Consider the following 17,170-nt stretch of genomic DNA (forward strand, 5'->3'; position numbering starts at 1 on the left):
CAGCATGCAGGGGAAACCAACTCTTCAGCCATCAACTCAGGATTTTGTGCCTGGCAGAAGATTCTCCTGTGCTTGCAGTTCCCTCAGCTTTCTTAACTAAGCCTCAAACAACAATTAATTAAGATTCACACTTTGCTGAACTGCAGCTTCACTGCAGAAGTTTTAAAGCCTATGGGTGTACTCTCTGGTGGAAATTGTTTGCAGACTTCGGTGTGTCCCTAAGTTGTCTGTTGGATCAGGTCCCCTTGGGCTGCACTAAGCGGGAAGTAGCCTTCATCCTCTGAAACAAGTCGATAGCCCTTTAATACTTTATTCATGAATGACCTGGGCAAAGCCTTCAGAATCATAGTCCCCAGATGCTTGTGGGAAGGTCAGGGTTTTCTTCTGGTAGTTGCTCAAAAGTTCGCCCTGAAACTCGTGTGCTCCACAGGGCAGGTGAAGTTTAACAGTCTGAAGTGTGTTAAAATGTTATGAAAGATGTGATGAAAAAGGTAGTAGTGGTGGTATTAACCAGGATAGCATTGCCTCCTGGTAAAAATTACAGGTGAGAGTTGGTTGATGTAATTGTTTCTGCCTCTTACAAGTGTTTGAGGCCAGGTAGGTCAAGACTTGGGAAGCCAGTTCTGACTTTTTCTTTGAGTACCTGTCTTGGCTTATTTAGGTGCCTCTTGAAGTTCAGTAGCTAAAGATTTCCACAGAAGTGACCTTCTGTTGAACACTCTCCTCTGACACAGCTGGCTTGTGCCCAAGGGTGTCTTTGTTAGACTCCAGTATACTGATAAAACTGCTCGTTCTTCCGTAAGGGGACCCTCTCAAGAGCTGAGGATGGTGTTTACGGCGTGTTGTAATGCAGTCCATGCAAACGCTGCATTCGGTATTGGAGCAGCCAAGATGTGCAATGGGCTGTGCTCTGGCTGTGGCACAGCTGAGAGGATGTCAGATGTGGAAAGCCATTTCCGTTGTTCCTACGGCAGGTCTTTGAGCCTGTCCCCGAAACTGAAGCACCAGCTTGTTCCAGATCAAAAGGGATGGATGCTGGACAGGTCACTGTGTAATGTGCCTGAGGCAAATGCCGTTAACTCCTGCTGGTGTCCCTGGCTTGCATTCCTTGCACCTGGATCACGGACTTTAACCTTTCTGCTCAAGCAGTCATCTCTGCTAGTGATCCTGTAGAGTTTTGGGCACTTGCAGCCTTGAGCTGGGCAGGGTGAATATCGAAGGGTTCAGAAGTATTAGATGGTTTTGTGTATGTTTTTTTTCCAGTTTTGACCTGACGTATTTCCATGTAGGAAAAGCCGTGGTTTTGTTGGAGGACAGTGCCAAAAATGGACTACATCTGACAGGCTTAAAATGAAACATTTGCATAGATGAGCACAACAGATTGCTGAGTTATTATTCCTTAAATGGTCGGGAAATATTTGTTCTGTGTAATTACGTTAAGATATCAAATGAGTGATTAGTCAATATAAGGGAGGCTGGCAGAGCAGAACGGGGAGAAGCTTGTAAACAAGCAGCTCTTCTCTTACTGGGCTCTTGGTATTATTGGAGGTTATGAATTGCCAGTGAAAAAGTCTGATATGGGAAATACTGAGTGCAGCACAACCAACTGGAAACAGTGCTGCAGAGAGCCAGCTACTCTGCCTGTGCAGTCGTTAAACACCCTTTTTAAATGCAAATTTAGGGCGTAATAACACTTGGTGTCTGGCTGAAGTTATATGGGGAAATTATAACCCTGTACTCTCATTGATGTGAGGTAGGATGTGGAGTTAAGGGACTGTAGTGTTAACTACAGAGCTGCTTCTCAGTGTGGACATGTTTTTTTCGGAAACATCACCTTTCCGGGTTTTGTGTGTTGCTTTGAAAGGGCTCTAAACAAGATCCACTTGCCTATGAGAATAAAGTAGCTGAGAAACTAGCCTTTGCTGTCAGTGATTACTGATCCTCCAGCATTGCTTGTGAGAACACCCCTGTTTTCAAGAAAATTATCTCAAAAAGACCCAGTTCTGGACCAGGCGAGCCCTTCTGCCCTGACTGGGGACTCGGCAATTCCCCGCAGACCTAGCTGTAGCTGGTGTGAGCTGTGGTCATGTGGCCTTGGCGCTAAGGCAGGGAAGCTGCTCCTGCAGCTGAACACCTCTGATCGCATAAAAGGTTTCCTATCCAAATCTAGCCGGTAGGTATGGAGAAGCGAGGGTGCCAGGGTGATGGGCATGTACACTCTCTGTGCCACAGCAGCAGCCTGGCTCCGTGGCATTATGGCAGCCTGGCTGGCTGTGCCGAGGCAGAGGAGGGTGCTGGAGGAATGCTGTGCTATCTTAAGAGATGATGCCAGCAGAGGAAAATGCAGTGAATCCCAAGGCATGTAACAAGCTGTGCCCGTTAAATGCACGGCAGTGGTTTTATTTCTGTAATGTGGGAGGTATGCTGGCAGGCTGAAGCTAGCTTCATTTTCCACTGTGGTTATTATACATGTTTCTCAGATTGGTCAACCTCCAGGCTGCAAGAGAGGACGCTGGCTTGCCATTATTTCCTAGTTCCTTAGTTTGCAGCTAGCCATGTGGAAAATTAATTGTATATCGGTCTATCTCCTGGTGAAGTGTTTGGAAGGAAGGAGAGAGAGGGAGGTGCCGCACTCCTCCGTGCAGAGAAAATGCTAGGGCTGGTCTCTCAGCCTGCCAGCGGATTGTAGTTTAAAAAAGTGAATTTTTAAAAGTGTATTGATCATGAAGTTAGACTAACAACTTCTTCCACAGAATCTGGCTTGGTACTTCTAGTTGTTACATGGAAAGCCAGGGACTAGCCAGATTGTATTAGAAATGCAGGTGAATAACCTATTACATGTCTCTTCTATCATTCAAAAAACAGTTGTCAGCTCACAGGTTTTCACTCTGTTTTGCTTTCAGACAGCCACGATGCCGTCTTGCGATTCAATGGGGCTCCTGTCAAGGGGTTTCAAGAAGATGTGGGGCAAAAGACGACAATTCGTCTTGTGAACTCCCAGGTAAGTCTGACGAATGTGTGCCAAATGGGCCAAGCATGGCAGAGCTGTGTACTTCCCCTGTGCTGCCTGGGAACTGAGCGGCAGCCTGAAATAACATCATCTACGGGGCTTCTGGGTTCATCTGCTGCTGGGAGGTCTTTAAAATGAAGTTGGGGAGAATAGGGTTTTCAATCCGATTTCTCCTGTCCCTAGCAGATGGCTGTAGAATGGGAATGTCCTTCCTTGTAACAAATGACAGTTGGTAAATCTGAGGTTAGTGCAGTTAAACTAGCACGTGCTAGTGAACCTGCAGTAGCCTGCTTGCAATTTACAGCAGGCACAAGGTAATTTGGTTTTTGGCTTGGCTCAAAGCCTGTTTGTTAGTACAGGAAGGCCAGCATGCTTGTTGCTGTGCTTTGGGAGCATGAGGCAGGAATGGCACCGCAGCTCGGCTAATGCTGCTCAGCAAACCGATGTGTGCCAAGAGACGAGCTGTGCCTGCCCCAGAGGTGGGTATGAAGAATGAAGAAAGTTTATTTGGCTTTTAATAAAAGAATAATATTTCTTTTCTACCCAGTGATGCTGCAGACTCTGTAGGTAACACATTAACCAGGGCTGTTAAATGGCTGAAGACAATTGGCAAAGGACCCACCTTTAAAGCTGTAGCCTGCATGCAGCCAGGAGAGGGTATGGACTCTGGTGGGTGAGTCGGAGGGTCCAGGACCTCATTGCAGAGCACAGCAGAAAGTACCTTTAATGTAAGGCATTGCTTACTGACTTAAATTTTCCCTGACTTTTTGAGAGCTCTTTCTAGGTATGAGGCTGTCCCTCTGCTAATTTTCTTTGGACTTCAACAGGCTTTGAAGCAGACCCTCAGTGGTTACGACCATGTCTAGCAATACATTAGCCGGGTTAGTATGACATCCATTCAGGAGCAGAGTGAGACTCACAACAGAGACTGTTGCTGCTCTAGGTACATCTCAGAGTATTTGCACCCTACTTCCATACAGCTGCTAGCCTTCATGTTTGCCCATTTCGGGGGGAGAAATTGTCAAGTGTAGACAGGCAGAGAGAAGAGGAAATCACAGTAGTGTGTGCTGGTGAGGGAATGGAGTGGGACAGTAAAGTACCAAATAGGCCAAGAGTCATTGGATGAAAGACCTGGTCTGGCATTGCAGCATGGTACGAGCACCTCCTCACCCAGGAAGAGGGGGAGGAGGCTGTAGGCACATGAAGACTGAGGGGGAGAGATGGGGGACTGAAGTGTAGCTTTTGTACTCCAGAACTGAAAATGCAGTTTCCTTTCCTCACCCCAAAGCTAAGATTTATAGGCCTGGAGTTTTCTCATCTGCTCCTGTGTGAGGGGTCCAGGGTGCTGCTGTGTAACAAGGTTTGAAGTTTCTCAAAGCAGCAGCAGGAGCTTGGCCATCCTCTTCAAAGGCAAGATGTGGAACTAGCTTGTAACCAGTTTCCCTAGTTCATTTTGTGTGTCTTTTGAAGTATGTTCTTGCTTCTTGTGCGAAAGCCGTTGCTACCTCTTTCTGCTCTTGGGTCTCGCCTTCTCCCCTTGCTACCATGCTCTGTTCTGCTGCTTGCTGCATCTCAATTCCCCTGCATTAAACCACCAGTCAGATGTGGGACAGTTTGTCCTTTCTGAACCAATCTGGTTTTAGCAGACATCTGGCTGCTGACATCCTCCTTCCTCTGCCCTGTTTGACCTCTCAATTTTATCTTTCCCTTTTGTATGTATTTTTATGATGTCAGATAGGTGTTGTCACTTAAGAAAACTTTCTCTGGAGGATGTGCTCATTGCAAAACTTACTGCGATACGAAGTCATTTACCAGCAAAACCATGTACGTGACCTGTGTGATACCAGGGTTATCTGCACAGGGAGGAGGGTACGACTGTACAGCTGTGATATAGCAGTAATAACTTTCTGTGTGGATGCACTTATTTTGGACTAAGTGTAGTTACAGCCATGTCGTTATAGTGCTTCTGTTCTTCATGCAGATCAGCCTGCACCCGTGGGTGACACTTTTCATCTGCCACCATCCCCTCTGAATGGAGACACCAGCTTGGAAAGCTTCAATTTACAGGGAGAGCAAAACTGTTGCAGTTTTTGAGGCTAAAGTTAACTCAAAATGCAGCGTTGATCTAGCTGCTAAACAGTGCAAAAGATGCTCTCCATGTGAGTAGTGCAGGAGGCGCTCTTCTGGAGTTTCTAAACTGAACAGCTCTAATTGCAGTCCCTGTTATCTTCAGGGATAACTGGATTGGGAGCCTGGTTTTCTTCTGTGTTTTCACTTGGACATTTAATGGTTCAGTGCTGTTCTAGTCATGGTGACATCATTTTAACCTTCTTGTTAGTGGGGTTGCCTGATTGCATTTTGTTTTCAGCTGCTTGCAGGCATAAGGTACTGGCTGGACAAGCTGTAATTTGTCTTGTTCTGGGTTTGTCTTTTCTTATGTTGTAAGTGGTCACTGGGAGCAGGGATGGGATTGTGGCTTGGCTGCTCTTATTTTGGCTCTTACTATTGATCAATCCTCAATCTATTCCCAAAATAAAGGAGACAGGATCTCCTGACTCTAATCTGTCAGAACTAGTCTGTATTGAGTAGTATCCCTTTGGCATCTGTGGCCAGTGGCCCTAAGTTGCTGAATAACTATTTGAAGATTTTTTTTCTGTAATTTGGTGACCAGTCTCTAGCACATATCTAGGGATGGATGATTTTGACAGTAGAGTGGGGTATCTTGTACATCTGTGTTCATAGGGAAAGGTTAATAGATTGATACTGATTTGGGAGGGGGAAATTTGGGATCCTCAGATCTGAGGATAGGCTGGTAGGTCCACAAGCTTGGTAGTTGTTCTAAAGAAAGATATTCTTTAACATTGCCTTGCTTATTTTCTTAGACCTTCACTGGTTCATCAGTACCACTTCCTTTAATGGCATGTTTTCCTGCAGCCTTATGCAAGGCATCGATTTGCCCTGGGAAAGCGCTTGCATCTCACAAAAATAAGGGCTGAAGAGTGTGCAGGGGGAGTGCCAATGTCATTCTGTAGGACATAACTCCTTTCTGCAGAGCTGACCGAGGACTAGAGTACCCCATTCCTCCCAGCCCTTGTTTACAGTTTTCCTTGGCTGGCTTCTCGCTATCATAGAGAGCACTCTCTGCTTTGGCTGTGTTTGCTGTTACTGGCGCTAATGAGTCTGCAGGGAGGAAGGGAAAGGAGATAGCTCACCAGTGGAATGGAGTAAGATTGTGATGGGAAAGGGGAGCATGTTTAGATTACAGGGCATTGACTGCGGTAGCCGGAGAGAAGGAACTAATTTTGATATGGTCAGTAAACGTACCAGGAGGATAGGGGCTCTATTAGCAAGATACTTGCTAAACAGTGAATTGGCTAAAGAACAAATTAACTAGGACATCAATAGATCAGTTAACTAATTAGGATCAAAAAGCTATGCAAGACAAATAAGTCATGTAGCAATTTAAATGAATTTAACTGCTTGGAAAGAATCAGTTGCTATTAATCAGAACAAATAGGCACTAAAGGTATCTGGGGAGCCAGATTCCTCCAGCAAACAGGTTAAGTGACTGACAGATAACTAGTAGTGCCAAGGACCAGCTCTGTGGTGTGGGGAAGGAAACAGCAAACACCTTGTGGCTATGGAGGTGCTCCCCTGCTCATTTCTTATCCCTTTGCTTTTGTGCCTGTCACAGCTCTCTAGGGGTTTGTGTGCCTCCACCAACTCATGTGGCTTAGCTTGGCTGACCTTTGCTTTCTCTGATGCTTGATCTCTCTCGAGTCCTCCTTTCACGTGTTTCACATCAGAAAAGTTCCTGAAAGATTTCTAGCCTTTAAATAGAAACAATGAAATGAAAATAAAGTGCCCATGTTCCTTGCCCTATTCTTGTCCTGTTGCGGTGCTCCATCCCACTCATACCTGGCTAAGGGAATGGCTGGTGCCAGCTGCCGTGCCCTCTCCTTGCCTCTGCCTCTGGTGTCCACAGACCAGAGGCAGAAGTTCACACCTGCAGCGTTGCACGCTCCAGCTAACAAGTGGCCTAGATATTTTAGCTACTGTAAGGAAATGAAACGAGGCAGTACATATGGTCAAGGCCAAAGTCTGATCCCACAGAGTTAAGAACAGATGCGAGGAAACCCTTTTTGCTTTTGGAATAATTCGCATCTGGGCTGGCCAGAGCATCCTTGTGCTCTGGTTATGGGGACAGCCAGGAAGGCAGCCTGCTGCTGGGGGCAGCCAGGATACTCAAGGATAAATTGGCTAGCTCTTAATTAGATCTGTGGAGAAAATCAGGACAAATGGGAGCTGATTTTTATGATGATGCTTTTCTTCAGCAGATGTTTACAAGCTGTGCCTGTACGGGTTATGCCTTTGGGTGGGGAGGACAGGAGATCAGTCCCTGTCTCATTTGATTCTAACTGTTTGCTTTTTGCTGCAGACCTGGGTTGCCCTCGGGTGTCACGAGCTGTGGTGGTTGTATCCAGACTGTAGAGGGCAACTTCTCTGAACCACCTGGTTTTGTTCAATGTGGGAAAGCCTCTGGTGGAGCAGTTTCTCTCCACTGATACTGTCTCTAGCCCGTGTGCTTTGCTGTTGTGGTGCTTTCCTTCTCATTGCTGCTCTCACAAGATTCAAACCTCCCTTGCCCAAGTTGCATCACCCTGCTCTGGAGAGTGCAAGGGTCAGCTGGGTACTGTGGTCTCGTCTCTTGCACTGGTGCTCTCACAGGCCCAGTGCTGAGCCCTGGCTGCCTGAGTTCGTGCTGTTCAGGAGAAACCACCCATGTGCAGACTTTTTTTGTTCAAATGAAGGTTCTTGATAAAGCCAACAGTGTGTTTGCATTTGGCTCTTCCTGGACTGTCCTGGCAACTGGTGGCAGCAACTGATGTTCCCACCTACTTCTGGTAGTTGTAGCGATGGTATCCATCATACAAGTCTGGGCACTCTGCAGGTCCTGTCCTTATTTTAGCATTGAGGATGGATAGAGAAAACCTTGTAAAGTGTAATGGCAGTTTTTCTCGTGACTCTCCACTAAATCCTGTGCTGCTAGATAGGACTGGAGTGGGTGTTGGAAGGGCATCACTGGGGGTTGTGTCCTTGCCTGCATGCAGTGGGGCATGCTCAGTAACCGGCAGTGGGGTGGCTGTGGCTGTATTCAGGTATGTTTTACTGCTTGGCTGCCTGCTAATTCTGACAGCATACTGTATATTATTGTATTTGTTGTTATTCAAGCTTGTAACTGTTGAGGAGCAGCAGTTCCTGAGGGAAGCGCTGTATAACACTGGAATCTTGATTGTCTGGGATCCAGCACCATATCATGCAGAAATTCATGAGGTAAGGCTGAGTTTTCTGTAAATAAAATCAGATTCATGAGCTTTGAAGTGCATCTGTTAACCCGCTTCCTCCTAATGTGGGCAATCACTCATTTTAAGGCCATTCTTGTTTACCTCTTCGTTATCATGGATATATCTGTATGTACTTCTGAGAGTATCCCATGCATGGGTGCTCCTAGGGGAACACTTGCCTGTTCCTGATCCCTGTGAAGGGCCTCAGGCCAAGTGTAACGGGTCACCACCTTTACTTTCCCATGGGCTGATGCTGCAGGGAGGAGATCAATACTGGCTGCAGCAGGTGTCATCTTGTTAGAAGATGATGATCTCTTTCTGACAGTTGCTGTAAGATTTATTGATGGTTGATGCTTGGGTATTTCAAGCACCAGTCAGACATGAGATATACTTGATGCATTATGAACAGATTGGGAAACTCTCTGAAGATCTTAGCAAATGTCTCCTCTCTGTGTCAGCTAGACTTTCACTTGTGGGTGTTGCAATCCCTCTAGCATTCACTTTTCATTTTGAGTACAAAAGGGCATTATTTGATAAGTGATGAGCTTTGGAGGCTCAGGGTGAAAGCGGGTAGGAGTGAATACTCCATTCTTTACCTTTATTTTAAGCTCTGTAACTGAGAGGTCTTTGCGTTACTTTCTCTGGACTGCATTTCCTATTTTCTCACTGATGCTTATTCTTGTGTCTAGTCCCACACAACCAGGAGACATGAAGGTGTATTTACTGCATGTTTAAGAGTCAGTAAAACCAGGATGGGATATTTTTAGCATAGGAAAAAAATCTCAAAATGACTTTAAGAAAACATAAACCCTTCCTAAGTGTTTTTACTGAAAGGGGAAGTTTTAGGATGCAAATCAGCTCAACCTAGTTTAGGAGGCTGTGTTGGGGACACTTGCCTGCAGAATAGGATGCTTTGTACTCCAGCGTGGAGAGGGGTTGCAATCTGCCACATTTAAGGCAGAGTTCTCAACATCATCTGGTGTTGGGGGGTGCAGAATGAAGTTATACAAGATGCTGATCTCATTTCATGGTCCTTCACTGAGATTTGGGTTTTCCCTGCTCTGTTCACTGAGTCAAGTCACCACAGTGACTCGAGGGGCAGATGAGGTGGTGGGGGACAGTGAGTGTGTGTGTGTAGGTATAGCAGGACCTTTTCCCCCTGGCAGCAGCAGGTTTACTCATCCTCATTTCCTGTTGATTACGGAAAAGAGTGGGCTAGAAATAAAAAGTCTGACTTCTTGTTTCTGTTTTGCAGTGGTACAGAAAACCAGACTACAACTTTTTTGAAAGCTATAAGTCGTATCGTAGTACACATCCAGAGCAGCCCTTCTATGTCCTGAATCCAAAAATGCAGTGGCAACTCTGGGATATTCTGCAGGAGAATTCCTTGGAGCATATTCAGCCTAATCCACCATCGTCAGGAATGCTTGGTAAGATAATTGCCCTCTAAACTTCTAGTTCAGTTTGCAGGCAGGAACTCTCCAGGATGCCTTTTTTCAAAGGCAACTACAGATTTATGGTGCTTATCAGAGTTGCTTTTACAGTGTTTGTCTTATGCCAAAATTTAAGCTTACTGTCTTTAAAGTAGCAGCTCAGTTGTGTTAAAGTAAGTGGTTTGCAGCACCCGTCTGAAACAGCAGTTAGAAACATGGCCTGGTTCCACGTGGAAACAGGAGAGCAGATTGCGATATCAAGATGGTCTCTAGGATTTCTAGCTTCTAGTGCCAGAGCAGTTCCCATGGGGTGCGAGAGGAAGGGTATGGCTCCTGCAGACTCAGATCTTGTCAGGCAAATAAATCTGGTTACTGCAGATGAAATCTTAGTGCTTTCCTGTTTATGCTTTCCATATATAAATATGGAAATATATATATATGGAAAAATATATATAGCTAAAGACTTATTGGGGGGCTGGGGATGGTCAGACGGAATAGTTGCCCTGAAAAGTTCTGTGGTATTCACCCTTATTCAGCATGCTGACGTCTTGTTTGTCAGCATGCTAAATCCAGCCTCTCAGCAAAGGGGCTCATTTTACATTCTGCTGTTGCAAAGCTTTTCCTTCTTGTTAGAGAGCAGATCTCATGACCAGCTGAATAAAAAGGAGTGAACTTCTCAGGTAGTTCACATGTATTTGAAATCACAGCATAGACGTATGGTCTTGTTTGCCACGTGGATGTCCAACTGCTGTGCTTCAGCCCCTCCTCTGCACCCGTCTCTGCTCCCATTGCTGCTGGTGCAACAGGCACTCTTCTACCTCTGTGTAAACAGAGTAACTTCTTATTTTTGCCAGTCAAATGTCTAGTTTTCTTCCACAACCTTGCTCTTGCCCAGCACCTATTACATCATTGCTGCGATATGTGCAGAAAAATTGCGTAACAGCATGGTCAATGACTTCAGCAGAAAAATTGTTGTTAACTGGAGTTAAGGGCTTGAAGGCAGGCACCGGGCCACGTCAGACAGCAGATTCCTCTGTGGCTTAACTTTGGGCCAAGTTACCTGCTTTGTAAAACAAGTCACCTCGCCAGACTCAGAGGCACAGACGAGTTCCAGTTTGCAGCTCTGGGTTTCCTGGAAGGCCTAAGAGTGAATGAAAATTGGCATTTGAAAAGGTGGATGAAAACGTGTTTAAAATGCACCTTAGCTGAACAAGTGGTTTCATGGATGGGTTCTTGTAATGTCTTGTAAACTGTGTTCCTCTGATCATGCGTGGTCCCTGATGTCTCAGATAGTGCATGAATTTTCTGTGGTATTATACATTGGTTCTATTTCCCTAGTATGTTCTTGCTATTTCTTGCACTTGGAAGAAAAGTAGCCAATAACTATGGCTTACTTCTGATCTGGCCAGAAAGTTGACAGGTCTGTGCCCAGCACTGGTGTGAATGTCCTCAAGTGGTTCGTGTGCCTGTCAGAAGACACAGGAGGGCAGCACTGCTCTGCTGCAGGGGAGCTGGATGAGCCTGAAGAACAGAGGCTGCTTGGTCTTGGTGAGCCATCTATCTCCCAAGCACAGTCGCTTTCATATCACCTGCATTCACAGGAGGCAGGTGGGGAAAAGGTGAAGATCTCATCACTGCTTACCCAAGCAGGTTTGAGATGGGCTGTTTGGATCAGCTAATTGTAGTGCATGGTTGGCAGATGCCAAAGTTTCCATGAGGGTCGCAGAGAATGGTAGTGCTCTTAAAAATTGGCCTTTTGGCATGGCTGGCGCTGTAAACAATCTGCTGTAATCAAGTCAATCATAGGCTTTGCAAGAGAAGGCTTCAGAAAACAGCCCCACCTGGCCAGACTTGTTTTCTCCCCATCTTGTCTGAATGTTCAGAAAGGAAACCCTTCCCCTTGGAGCTGGATACTCCTTGCTGACTGCCTGTCTCACTGGACTGTTTAATCGATTCTCTGGTTTGACATGGGGATGTCTGCTTTCTTTACCTCCCTAGGCATCATGATCATGATGACGCTCTGTGACGAAGTGCACGTGTACGAATTTCTCCCTTCCAAACGGCAGACGGACATTTGCCACTATTACCAGAAGTTTCACGACCGTGCCTGTACCATGGGAGCTTACCACCCCCTCCTGTTTGAGAAAAACTTGGTGAAGTATATAAACCAGGGCACAGATGAGGACATCTATACTCACGGGAAAGTTACTTTGCCTGGCTTCCGAAACGTGCATTGCTAGCAGATCAGTTTTTAGTGTGCTTAGGAATTTTTCTTGACTGTCAAAGCACTTTTTAAATCAGGGTTGTCAGATTTATTAGGTCTAAGCACTGGCGCGTTTTGACAGCTCTTCCGTGTTGCAACACTTGCTCTTAGGACCTCATTGCCTAACTTCTCCCAACTGTAAGGTGGTGTTAATACATTGCGGTACATCCACGTGGTATCTGCATGAGCCACTGCAATAAATTTACTCCCGGTGGAGCCAGGCTTATGCAGCAGGTGGATATCTCTGTCTTCATCTCAACCGATGATGGTGTATGGGAGATGCAGGAGAGGCTTTCTAAGCAGAGATTGCACAAGTCAGGATCAAATGCTGAATATAGTTCGGTTTGCTTTGAAGGAGTTATGACAACCAAAAACCTGGTCCATTGAGAAACAAGAAAAATCATTTAAAACTTGTTCCCATAGTCCTAGGAGTTCTTTGGAGCAGGGCTGATTTATGGGAACGCTGTCAAAGCTGTGTACTGATAAGCTAAACTCTTAGTCCAAAACATTTGATTTTATAAACAGTTCGTAAAATAACCATGGCAACTTCCTTTCAAATTGTGAGACTTCTGAAATCATTCAGGTGGCATTTTTGACAAAGGAAGAGGGAGGCAATTCACAATTCAGTGATTCTTGCAAGACTTCAATCTTTACTTTTTTTTAATCACTTAAAATAAATTTTAGTGAACATTTACTTCTCCAGTACAGTGCTGTGCTTGGTACAGAAGAAGCCTTATTTCAAAAACGTTTTAGGGAAGATGCTCCAAGGCACAAATGGGAGAACTCACTGGAAGTTGGTACCTCTTTCCAGCTCTCTGCTGGTCTACCTTTGCAATTATTGGCAAATTATTTGCTGGCTCGTCTCTGGTAACAGAAATGCCACGTAGCTGCTGGCCAGATGAGTTCCAGTTCTCTGCAGGCTAACCGAGGTGATCTCTCAGTTGCTGTGTGCTTTCTGAATAGGTGGGGAGCAGATGCATTACCCCTGTACTCCATGAGCACTGGGGAGGGAGAGTGTGCTCTGCACCTCATGCTGAAACACAGGCAGAATTGAGGAGGGCAGCTTTTCCCTGCTTGAGAGGACTCTCCCATAGCGGCATGGTGGAAGTAGAAGCTCTGCAATCTCCGTACGTCGGTGAGAACACCTTCCCTGTCCTCTTCCGTACTGATGTGTTTCATGATGTCTGTAAAGAAAGCTTTTTCTGTTTTGAATAAATCCTGTGAAGTCATTGGCCCATTCTTGCCTTGGTGAAACCGGTGTAAATGTCGCTGCTCTGTGGCCCTGGGGGCTTGCACCTGCCTTGCACCAGTGCAGGCAGATCTGGGAGGGGAGCTGCTTACCTGCTCGTTTCAGTAAGCCCTTGGCTCTTGCCTCATCTTGGTGAGAGGGCCGCTGCGGAGCTCTTCCTGCAGCTCTGAGGCTGGCTTTCTGCATGCCCATCTGTTGGGATGAATTGGATCTGTCAGTGTTTACAAATAGTATGTCATGTCATACATATATATGTTAAAAAATTCAGGTCCTTACACTACTGTTCAGGGGCACTAGGACAAGAATGCGATGAAGCCCATGAGCAGTTGTCTTGTTAAGCATTCATTTTCACTGTTAGGGAAGGAGAGAGGTTATGGAGGAAAAGTCAGCAGAGGTTGTTCAGGAGAGCCATAGCAAACCTCTCTCCATCTCCACTCTTAGTTTGTAACAGTCCTACCTCTGGCCCTTGGATCAAGGGGTTGTCTGCCAGAGTGATGTGCCTTCTTAGTATGTGTTTAGTTGGGATTCGAATAGCTTCTGCCTTTTTTCCTAGGCTGTCTCATTTGTTATTTCTCACAATTTTATTTTCCCCCACCTCTCCTGCTGGGGTGACTGGACCAGCCACCCTCCTTGGCTTGGGCTGTGTAATGGATGGATGGTGCCTTGCTGCAGGGGAGCAAGCACAGCCCTGGGAAGCAAGCACAGTCTGCCTTCTGTTCACCTGGGGATCCCCCAAACCACCTTCTCCTCTGCAATGCTCCTGCAAGAAGACAAAACATCAAACAGGCTCCCCAGGGTCTTTCAGAGCCGTCAGTTACGGGCAATAGTGTTGCACTGGGCATGAAATTTCAAACATTATGCTAACAGTTTTAGCTAGATCCAACATGATTCGTTTACAATCTAACCAGAGTTTTACAGGAATTATGACAGAGCTTAAAATAGACCGGTGTTAACCCTCCTTTTTTTCCTCTTTTTTGGCTGCATAGATCCAAATCTAACATAAATTGCAAGTGACGACAAGTCTGGTATTTAGAAAAGCTGAGTTTAAGTTAGTGGGCAGTAATAGCTAGGCTGTAACAAAAGCCTTATCCCTTCTGCAGTCTCTAACTGTTTCCACAGTGTGAAGAGCTTTCTATCCATGTGGAAAGCGGGAAGAGAGCAACACTGCTCTTTCCAGTTAGCCACTGAAGGGCTAAGTACTGAGAAAGATGCTCCATAATGATATGGGAAGGGTTTGGGGGAAGGTCAGCAAGTCTGGGGAGGAGGAGAATGCAGGGACTATTTTAGGTTTTGATGTAGGAAAGATCTCTCCTCTTGATTGTGGTGTTATTTCTGTTTCTGAATATTGCTTAGAAATATTCTTCCTTAGCTGTAACTTCATAACTCCTCCTTGCAGAATAAACTAATCTATAGCAGTCACAGAAACTACAGTCTTTGAAGTACTGAAAGGGAAGGGGAAAGGAAAGGGAATGAAAGGGAAATACTGGAAGGTGATGGGAAATCTACCTTAATTTCAGAGAGGCATCACCCCTGAATTGTCTTGACTTCAAGTTTAAATTTTGCATTATCCAGTATTCCACCTATTTCTGCAGCTGTGCTGATTAATTGGCAAAAAGTATATTTTAGTATGACAGTGGATTGGTAGATAAACACTGTCAAGATATCTTATTTCTAAGTGTGGGCTCTTGGGAGCATGTATCGGTCCTTGCCTGCCATTTTGAAAACGTAGCTAATCCAGATTTAAAAAATAGCTTTAAAGACCTAGAATTCCAAAACCAGAGACAGTTTCTGGAGAAAATCTCAACCTTCAATAAGACTTGTGATAATCAAATATTATAATTTATTTAGACAAGGCAGTAGAAACTGATTCATGTTGTTAAGATATGAGGAAGTGAAAGGGTTTTTTTTTCTCCACACTAAATATACCCATCTTACAAGAGAGTCTAGTTTTAAATGTATTAACATGCAATACAGAGCAAAGGTCTTGATCTGGCACTCCAGCTGGAAACCGTTTCTTCCCCTTTGTGTTTAGGTGTACTAGAGAGCCAGGGGCATGGGTATGGAGAGGTTACTGGGTAAGACTAGAGCCCACAGGAGGTGAGGTAAGTCCAGCTGTCATGGGCTCATGGTTGGACGAGGAAATATTTGGGCAATGTAAAAGCAATGACAGTATGTTACTGGCAGAGGAACATTGGATTTCATTGTCTGGGCTGACAAAACTGTGTGGGTTTTTTTTTTGTTTTGCTTTCACTAAAGAAAAAAAGGAGTAAAGCCTCAAATTCAAATTGTATGCACCTGAGTCAACACACCCTTCCTCACCTCCCTGAGAAGAATAGAGTGGTTGAGTGGGAACTAGATCTGACAAGACACTAGTATATCAACAGTGATGGTTAAAAAAAATACATGCTGGCACTCCTTGGAGAGAAACACAAGCTACCCTAGCCACATACTCCTTTTGTTTTCTGTGTGCGCACCCAACTAAAGGTGTGGGTACAAGCAAGATGGCTTATTCTTCTCTGTTGTGTACTATGAAGTCTGATGCTCTTGCCAGCAGTGTGGATGTTTTTCACTTGTGAATTGTACCAGCCTGGCAGGGAAACATGTTCACTTGCTTCAGGTGATGACACAAGGCACAGTGCAGAAGCATCAGGCTTCATTTTGGAGCAGATAATTTGTGTGCATGGCCATATATATCTTAGATCCCAGCAAATGCTCCAGAAACAAGATGCCACAGTGATGAAAATGCCCTGGTGCATTTACAGGGGAGATGAAAGTGGGAAAGAGCTTTTGTGGGGGTGTGGACCTATTACCTGGTGTCCTGAGAAGGGAGCTGACTGCAGTCACCATGTTCAGCATGGCATCACCTGAAGCTAATTGGCTCACTGGGAAATGCTGGGAGCAAGTTGTGACCCAGCTGCCTTTGTACCTCACTCCAGGTGAGAAGGAGCCACAGACTGGGACTCCTTTTTGAAAACAGAACTTGCAAGGAAGAGGATGTGCTTGTTTCTAGCTTGTTTTTAAAATGCAGATGAAGAAAAACCGTAAGTGGCCCTCTCTGCTCTGTAAGCAAATAGCTTCTTCTCTTTTTGAACTAATACTCAATGAGCTGCTTAGCAGCCTTGTCTTGTGAAAGGTATGGAAAATGGGTTTAATATACTAGACTGGCTGGTCACCACAATAACACAATGGAGGGAGATCTGGTGTCTCCTGGAGTTGGTAATGCACAGCTCATGTGATGCACAACTTGTCTGCTGTTCTAGAGTTGGGTATGGAGGGCTTCTTTCAGGGAATTGAGCTAGAGGGTTGCAAACACAGCACTCTCGCACTATCTCCACTGAAAAAGGAAAGAGCCCTTGTAGGGGCCAGCTTTCACCCTCCATCTTTCACCCAAGTCCTGTGAAATGCCTTCCCTCTGTAGATAAGTGGCCCCTGATGCTACCTATCCTCCAGGATGTCAGCTCTGTGTTCAGGTGGGATCTCAGGCCATAGTCCAACCGCTCTTACAGGGAGAGCTCTGAACCTTGCATGTTTATCATTTGTTCACCTATTTGCTTTTCTGAGTGCGTGTGCTGGCAGGCCTTCATCTGCTTGCAGGCAGCATGTGTCCAGCAGGAAAACAAACACTCCTACCTATGTCTGGTAGAGGGTGAGGTGATGCAATAGGATGTTTGTGTCTCCACGTTTTGTATGAGTTTGTATCTGTTTGCTTGCCTAAACTTATCTTAGAATCATAGAATCATTAAGGTTGGAAGAGACCTCTAAGATCATCAAGTCCAACCGTCAACCCAACACCACCATGCCCACTAAACCATGTCCCTAAGCGCCTCATCTACATGTCTTTTAAATACCTCCAGGGATGGGGACTCAACC

The 17,170-nt window shown here is 45.4% G+C and overlaps 1 protein-coding gene across 1 annotated transcript in view; it reads left to right on the forward strand.

The window, feature by feature from the left end:
- The window catches only part of ST6GAL1 (ST6 beta-galactoside alpha-2,6-sialyltransferase 1), a 34,525-nt gene extending 21,276 nt beyond the window's left edge, over positions 1-13,249 (forward strand). Inside the window, exons 4-7 of the mRNA XM_009273332.2 lie at positions 2,904-3,001; positions 8,243-8,344; positions 9,611-9,785; positions 11,787-13,249. Coding sequence (XP_009271607.1) covers positions 2,904-3,001; positions 8,243-8,344; positions 9,611-9,785; positions 11,787-12,028 — 617 coding nt within the window. The 3' untranslated portion in view covers positions 12,029-13,249. The remainder of the gene's footprint in view (positions 1-2,903; positions 3,002-8,242; positions 8,345-9,610; positions 9,786-11,786) is intronic.
- Positions 13,250-17,170: the final 3,921 nt, after the last annotated feature.

Source organism: Aptenodytes forsteri, unplaced genomic scaffold, assembly GCF_000699145.1.
Source record: "Aptenodytes forsteri isolate BGI_AS27 unplaced genomic scaffold, ASM69914v1 Scaffold382, whole genome shotgun sequence".
Classification (NCBI taxonomy): Eukaryota; Metazoa; Chordata; class Aves; order Sphenisciformes; family Spheniscidae; genus Aptenodytes; species Aptenodytes forsteri.